The sequence below is a fragment of the Numida meleagris genome, chromosome 19 (assembly GCF_002078875.1).
Source record: "Numida meleagris isolate 19003 breed g44 Domestic line chromosome 19, NumMel1.0, whole genome shotgun sequence".
In the NCBI taxonomy this organism is placed as follows: Eukaryota; Metazoa; Chordata; class Aves; order Galliformes; family Numididae; genus Numida; species Numida meleagris.
This window is the reverse complement of record NC_034427.1, coordinates 3,486,248-3,494,513: the sequence shown is the minus strand read 5'-3', so window position 1 is coordinate 3,494,513 and position 8,266 is coordinate 3,486,248. Positions and strand designations below refer to the sequence as shown.

Genomic DNA, 8,266 nt, shown 5'->3' with positions numbered 1-8,266 from the left:
ATCCTTTTTTAAAGGAGCAGGACATGCATTTTCATTTCTTTGTGTATTTTGCATCTCTTTCTGCTTTGCCACTGGTTCTTAATTCTACCATGTCATTAACTAGTAAGAGGCTTTGGTTTAGGCTAATAATAGGCTTGCTGATATACCCCTGGACATAAAGCTTTGCTGGTTTTGCTAATCCTGGAGCATAAGCAATTGATGCCTCTATTGATGTAAACTTTTTTTCAGGTTATATGAATTGCATTTACCTTTATAATACCAGGCCCTCGGATGACTGTTATTTGTATCAGGCTTCCATGATCTAAATTCCATTTCAATCAATAAGAGTACATGCGTTACTAAACTTCGACGTACTACTGTGCTTGTGGAACTGCAGCATTAAAGTATTTCTCAATCTTAAGAAACCAAATAGAGCAGTGCTCTTTAATGTCTTTTTGACTAATTAAGTCATATCCACTTATTTTATGCCACTTTACACTAGGCACAAGTGGGGAAAAAAACAGGTGCATATCTCAGCTTTACCTTTAACGTAGTTGCTGATTAAAATCTAATTTGTTAAAATCAAATACTTGTACAGGCCTCTTGTTGCCTAGCTGGGATTGAAAATCCTTGATTCCAGGTGAAAGGGATTCAGAAGAACCTTGCCCAGCTCCTGGATACAACAACTAACTGTAACATAACAGATTTTAAAATCTATTTCTAGAAGAGATGCCTCCTGCAGAAGAAACTAAGAAACAACCTCCTGATGTGTCTCATTGTGAGTCTAAATGTGAAGGTGAACCAACAGATGATGAGAACCAGAATGATGCAACAAGTACAGAACTTGAAGAGGACAAACAATCAAGTGGCCCTGTGGGACAACCAAGGTCCAAACCTGCCTATCTAAGTTCAAAGCCAAAAGCAAACTGCAATCCCAGACAGCTGGTCTCAGAACCGAAGATAAGACCCTCCCACATGGGAAGGAGTGTTCCCTGTAACATCGTGATGGTGAGTGGTGTGACCAGGCTATCTCTTAACATATCTTAACATATCTGTTGCTTTTGTGCCTCAGCTTGTATTTTTTATTTTTTTTTTTCATCTCTGCCTGACTCCCCTCCCTCTTGAATAAGAGAGACCTACAAGATTGGTTTCTGCTTGGTTAATGACCAACAGGAGGTTTTCTCTTCCTGTCATCCCTATTTGGAATGATTCCTGTTGTATCCCAACTAAGGGTAGTACAAAATCGTACAGAGTAACTGCCATACGTATGTATAAGTCTGTGTGTGTATTATTAAGGTATGTATACGTATTTGCACAGTCTTTGAGAACTGCATACAAATTCATACAAATCCCGAAAGAGCAGAAGAGATCAGGGTCGTGTATGCCTTCTTTCCTTGTTCTCTGACTGTGTGCCCTCTGCAGCAGGGGCTCAGAAGGGAAAGCTAGTTTCTGCCTCCTCTGTCACTCGCTATTTATGTTGCATGGAATTTTGAACTGCAGCAGTGGAGTTACCCTTGGCTACATCTATGGGCTTTGCTGGCTGCTTTGTTAAGCTAGAATTGTTGAGGACTGCTATTGTCTTTTATTGCTGTATCTGTTTGACTAGCACACCCTGAAGCTGACCTTTAGCATGGAACCAGGAATATCTCAAGTCAAATGATTTTTGACATCACTAATACTACTAAGATAGAACAAAAACAGTGTTGAAGATTTTTTTTTTTTAATTATTATTTTGCCCTTACTGGTGCTCACAAACTAGAAGGAAAAAAGCAAAGAATGAGCCTGGAGTTGGCTAAGTTTCCACTTGGTTCTCCTAGTACTCTTTGTATATGCAAGCATTCAATTGTACAGAACAGTTTGAAGAACTGGAGTTTAAACTCATCCCTTGTGTGACATAACACCAACAGGTTTGTTAGTTGTATTGGGTGGACAAGAGAAGGAATGACCCCTTACAGTCTCACATTACTTAAATCCTACTGAAAATGTAACATCTTCTGCAAATCTAATTGCCGTGACAGTTCTCTTCCCCTTTTCCTTCCCCAGCTGTTGTGCTCCATGCTTTGTTCTCTCACCTGGACTTTTCTCAGCCATTTGCTCCAGATCTGTAATGTCCTGAGGATTCAGCTTCTGCCATCCTCCCTGGTTGTCGATGTGGCTCGGCTTAGCAATTTGCTGCGTGAAAATGTTGTGAGAATCCTGGGCTCCCCAAGGCTACAAAGCAGAGGGCTGTTAACTTCAATCCGGGGGACGAGATACAAGAGAACAGAACAGGGTGCAGCTCAGAGAACTGCCTCGAGGTAGAAGTGAGGCTGGTAGTTGTATGACCATTAGCAGCAATCCTGTTCAGCATCACTGGAAGCTACTCCAGCACAGCACAGGGAGGTTAATTCTCTAAGAAAGAAATGCACTCAAGACTAAGCTGATACACTCAGGTCACAACAGCTGCTTTCCAAGTGACCAGTACTGACTGGTTGCATGTTATTAAATGGACCACAGCGAGTAGCATCTCATACAGAGCTCGGCAGCATGCTCTGCTATTCTCCCACTTCAGAGAAGAACAAATCACTTTCACAGTGGTTAAACACCACACTGACACTGCCAGTACTCTTTCTATTACCACCATTCGTTGATTTCAAACCTATGAGATCAAGGCAATGGCTCCCAGTAGCCATTCCTACTCAAGCTTAAGTGCAGGGGCTATTTTGCTCCTCTTGCAGTGAGTACTTTGCTGATCTCCCGTGTGTGTGCTCTCAGAGTAAGGAAAAGCTCTTCAACGTTCAGGTCTAACGAATGAAACAAGTCTACCTCTACTTAACAAGAAATAATTAAGCCCTTAGCATATAGGGAGTGTGTTCTCCTTCACTTCTGTGCAGAATACTCCCTTTTCAGCACGCAGGTTGGGTTATGCTGCCAGAGGCACTCGGTGGGCTGCAAGGAAATGGGCAGGAGGGCAATAAGCTGCAGCTCTGTTCCCTAAAGGTTCATGAACAGCCATTTGCTCTCTGCATCGATGCCCAAGTTCCGCAAATCCATTTTAAAAGAAGAGCTTAAAAATAGGGCGTCACATCCCAAGGACATCACGGCCACTGGAAAAAACGTTTGTCCCTAATCCTGAGCTGAAGGAAACTCTCCACAGCCCTGCATGGGGAGACTGTGTAACGGTTCCGCTGCCTGCAATTACGAAGCATGCCTTGTTTGCGTTTGTCTTTCCCACAGATGTCCACGCGCCCAAATATTTATGCAGAGCAGCGTGCTTTTAAATAAAACTTGTTTGCTCGCTGTCTTTGCATCTGCGGTCATTTATTTCGAGGAGATATATACGGACTTGCCATTCCTCAGCCGTTTGCTGAGGAAACGCTGTCTCCCCGTCCGCGGAGAGCCGGGCACCTCGCCGAGCAGCGCGGCCGGGCAGGTGCGGGGGGAGCCGGGCGGGGGCGGCTCCCAGGGGCGGGGTGAGGCGGAGCAGCGGCAGCCGCGGGTCGCGGCGGGGCAGTGCGCGAAGCTCGGAGGCGGCGGGCGCTGCGGGAGCGCGGCGGGTAACGCTCGGGGGAGCGTGGGCTGCGGTGCGGGAGGGAGGGAAGGGCGGGGGGCACCGCCGGTCAGGGCGCGGAGCGGGCGGCTGCGGCTTCCGTGCTCTTCTTTCTCCTTCTTCCCTCGCCTCGCCCGCTATTGTTTGCTGAGCTCTGGGGAGGAGAGCGCCGGTGGTTGGTGGTCTCGGTGTTTTTTCCCTTTTTTGCACGCGGTCTCTGTGCGCTGCACGGCAGCCCCCGAGCAGGGAGCCGCTGCCTGCAGGAGCTCGGCTCCCGCTATGGGCTTTCGCTCACAAAGGAGCCGGAGTACTCCGAGGCGGTCGCCCGCCCGCCGTGGTTAAAGGCGTTTCGATGTAATCATCATCGCGGGGAAGGAGTTGGGAAACTGAGGCGGGCCGGTAACCCATGGGAAGGTCTGCCTGAATATTGCCGTTCGTGGTGATGTGTTAAAGCCCGAGGACACCAAAGTATGTGTTCAGAGCAGTTTTTAGGCTGTGTAAATACTCTCGGAATAGCTTTCTCGCGGCCGGGCCGCTGGCGCTGCCGGTGTCCCCGTAATAGCAGCGAGGTCGGTGCCCGAGGAGCTGCCCGGGGAGGGCTGAGGGCCCCGAGCTGCGGGAAGCACCGCCTGGCTGAATGTCCGGGTGCTACAGTGCGGCTGTCGGGTGTGGAGCCTGCTGAAAGCAACGTGGGCAGTCATTTCTGGGAAGCGTGCTTTTTTGCACGGGGTGAATGGTGTGTGAATGTGACACGGAGATGGGTCTGGGCATATAGATGGTTTGGACTGTGCAACACCGGTGCTGCGGTCCCTCTCTGTTAACATCGTCTCTTTCTCCCAGTCAGGCTGCAGTGCCCGCCCCTGGGTCTTTGTGCAGCGTTTGGAGCTCGCAGCAAATGTGGGGTGACTCCTGAGCTCCTTCGTGGTCTGCACGTAACTGAACAGCATCAGTGAATTTGTGCTTTGGTTTCCCTTTGTGTTATTGGGCAGAAGCTGCTTCCTGGGCATCGGTAGGAGTGCTGGAGCTTGCAGAATTTGGGTAGCGGTTGAACTTCTTCCAGTGTTAGTTCGTTGGCAGTGATTGCAAATAGAAGCTTCTTTGAAATCAAGGCTCCTCTGTGGGTTTGGGTTTAATTCACCGGTAAGCTCTGTTCCCCTGGGGCAGCACGCTGTATTGTATGCACCCGGCAGCCTCTGTCCTAGGGCACTCCCATTTTCTCCCAAGTACATCCCTTCCTAAGCTGAAAGAGGTGGCTCCCAAAGCCAGGGGATGACTTCAGGCACAGCACTGGTGGCAGTTTCTTCTGGCAGAGAGTTCCCTCTCTCAGCTGTACTTTGGCAGTTTCTTCTGACCAAGGCGAAGCCTCCGGGGAGCCAGAAGCCTGCTCTGCTGTATGCCAGACGTAGGTGTGTTATGACCTTTTGCACATCACTTAATCTCCCCCTTTTTTTTCTTCCTTCTTATTTGTAAAGCATTTACTTTGCAGGCATGTTGCAGGGGTGGGGTTGGATAAACATTCTTAAAACTCCGTCAGGAAGCATTGTGTGTTGAAAAAGTTAGCAACCAGTTTTGCTCTCCTCTGAGCTCAAAACTCTCGAATGAACTGCCAAAAGACCCAGACTCTGCTTTCACGTAAACTGAAGTGATGTAATGTGTTTTGGTGGATTTACGTGATAAATGTGTCCAGAAAGCAGTATGTCAGAGCACGCAGGGGTAAGGCATTGCCGTGTGCGGTGACACACCACTTGTCAGCAGCTGGGTGCTGCGCTGCTGCTGGTTGCTGCCTTCTCCTGGAGGAGACCTGGGATGATTCAGCTGGGCCGACATCTGCTCTTGGTGCCGAGGATCCGGGTTTGTGTGTCCAGCTGCGTGCTGGAAAACAATGCTCAGGATTTGGCTCACGCCCCAAGAGGGCGCAACAGCAGCAGCGCAGTGCTTGGGGTGATGAGCAACTTAATTTACTTTATTTGAGGTGGTGTTTTTAACACTGAAAGGCGCAACCCAGACATGTTGTTTTCCAGTCCTTGACATCAGTTGTCAAGGCATTATAAATTGAAAGAGGCAAGGACCCTGTGTGCTGTAAGGGAAGCTATTGCTCCCTGTGAGTACAGGGGAGTGCTGAGATGCAGCCTGCAGAAGTGGTGGCTCCTCCACAAGTCCCAGCTGGCCAAAGCTCTCCGCGTCCTGCTCTCTCTTTGGTGCTGACCCTGCTTTAAGCAGGGTGGGGGATGAGGCGGTGACCTGAGGATCCTTGCAAGAGTTGTGATGGTTTGTGAACTGTGTGACTTGCTCTGGCTGGGTGAGGAGGGAGGATTTTTTTTTTTTTTTTTTTTTAATCCTTTAAGACTCAGAGGTTACAAGGTAAGACTAAGGTTGAAGTGTATTCTGGCTTTGTACAACTTCTAGGCTCTTAGTTCAGTGAAACTTTTGCTTACTTGGGGAAGTTACGGCCCACATGCTTCTACTTGAGCAGTTTAAGTGCTTTATAAAAATGTCTTGGTCCTGACATGGTGTTTGAGCTTTCCTGTTGCGAATGTAAAATCCATATGGCATTGATTCTTAATTGAAAACTGGTGGAGTTATTTTTAATCCTGCAACGTATTATATGAAATAGTCCTCATGCAGCTGACTTGAAAGGATTGCCAGTAATTAGATGATGTTTCTAATCAGTCAGTGTTCCTTTCTGTAATGCTGTTCCTTTCTAAGAAATGTGATTTTGATTTGTTAACTAAAAAACCAGCCTCCAGCTCACCAGTGCCAGGCAGGAGTGCAAGTTCTGCTTATCAGTGAAATATTAAATACAACAAGAAAATGATTACTGGAAAAAAAAAAAAGAACAAACAACTAACTGCATATCAAATATGGCCTGTATGATTTATTCATTACGTTATGCCTTAGACTTTAGGTAGAAGTCAGCAGCATGGTTAATCATGTGGATAAGTCCTTCCAGGTCTGTTGTGCAGTGAAAAAGCTTGTCTGAAACCAGAACCCATTGCTTGAGAATGTAGGACTCTAACTAGGTTTTAGGTTCAGATGTTTATAATACTTTCTGGTATTTGCTGTTTGGTAAGACCGTTAGGTCAGCTCGCAGGGGAGCGCGTTCTGTGATTGCGAAGAAGTTTGGAGAAAGAAATACAAAAGCTGATGTAGCTTAAAGCATATTCCCCAAAGCAGATTACTCCAAGAGTCTGGAATGTGTTGGTGGGAGGTTATTCAGTTTAAGTGAAATGTTGCTCTGTGCATGCAGGAGTTCTTCCCCTCCTAAATAATTGTTTCCATCTGCATAGCGTATTCCACTGGTGCCTGAGCTGTTGAGCTCTGTGCAAAATCTGAGGCTCTTGTTAAAATGAGGGTCTTTGTCACTAAATCTTCTGTGCTAGCTATGTGTGAGTGAAACGTTGTTATCACGTGGAAAATTAGGAGGGCAGTCCTCACTGGGGGCCTTTCAAAGTAAGCCATGTTCTGGTCTCTCTTTCGTGTCCTTTTAAAGTTTTAGAGGTTGAAGCTCTGGGACCCTCAAATCTTCTTGCATAATGCCTAGCAATGCTGATGTTAATTCACTGGTCTGAGTTAGTCGTTTAGTTTTTATTTAATATGAAGTTGTTCCCTTTTTTATAACTGGAGATGTCCCAGACTACTTGAATACTGCATCGGCTGGTCCACCTGAACGAACACACTGCCATCCTATGGTGGAGCCTGGACATAGGAAATGATCCTGAATACATTGTATAGCTGGGACCGTGCACTTCTGTAACAACTTGGCTGAGACCCAAGCACGTTTCTACCGCAGGAATTCCTGTTTGTTGATTGTTGTAGCACTGAAGTGCTGATCACTGCGTCCTCTTTGCCCTTGTACAGAACATGCCTCCTAGGATGATGGACTTGGATAGCAGTGGAGGATTGTACCGACGTGTTACTGTTAGGTGTTTTGGGAAGGAAGTATCAAGGAAGTGGGGAACACAAAAGCAGGATCGTGTCTGACCATCACTCTCTTGCTATTCAGCACTGGCACACTGGGCAGCCTGGGCATTGCTGGAGTGGTGGCAGCAAGCTCCTGATCAAGTGATTGTATTGGTTTTTTTTTTTTTTTTTTTTTTTTTCCTCAGTTATCCCTGCCAGGTCACCTAATGCAGCACGAGAGACTGTTTTAATCAAGAGCCAGTATAATGACACACATTGTGAGTAGTCGTCGTTCCCTCAGCTGAGAGGGTGTATCACATCTGCACTCTTCTCTCTCTGAAGCACCTGGTTTCTGACTTAGTTGATGCCAATTAGTTGAGGTCAGGTAAGTGGCTGTTTCCTGGAGGAGGTGGCATGGCAGATGTCTCTTCCTTCGTCTTCAGTTCTTGGTGAATCTTTACTGGGCTTCATCTGCCATGGAGAACATCTGAGAAGCCTGCTTCCTTTGGCTAGACTGTAGTGTGCTGGCTCTAGGATGGCTGGGCGGTGATACTGACCTGTTGCCTTGGTTTAAACCCCAGAAGGATTGCTGAAAATAGGAGTCCGGGTTTCTTGGATGGCTGTTAGGCCCTGGACCTAAGGCAAAGGGTAACACTCACAGCTGGGTGTTCCCAAGCAGTGAGAAGTCGGTTCCCTTACATCACTGTGTTGGGTGACTTTATAGCACATACAGAAAAGTGGTTTACACATTTGTGCGGTGGGGAGGGAGGCTGGGTGCAATGTCCAATGAAACGTGCAGCTGGCTAAGGTCATATATCTGAAACTTGGAAATCTGCTTCATTGCTGGGCTACAATAAT

At 47.2% G+C, this 8,266-nt stretch overlaps 1 protein-coding gene across 4 annotated transcripts in view; it reads left to right on the top strand.

Moving 5' to 3' along the window:
* The window catches only part of ARHGAP40 (Rho GTPase activating protein 40), a 39,454-nt gene continuing 34,488 nt past the window's right edge, over window positions 3,301–8,266 (top strand). The window contains exon 1 of one of the 4 annotated variants that reach the window (XM_021416521.1): window positions 3,301–3,391. Coding sequence is in view for 2 of the 4 variants with exons in the window: in XM_021416519.1 (XP_021272194.1) it covers window positions 4,778–4,914 (137 nt within the window). In the remaining 2 variants the exon portion in view is untranslated. Of the gene's footprint in view, window positions 3,392–4,611; window positions 4,915–5,607; window positions 5,777–8,266 lie in introns of those variants that run through there. The other 3 variants (XM_021416519.1, XM_021416518.1, XM_021416523.1) reach the window with 3 other exon arrangements.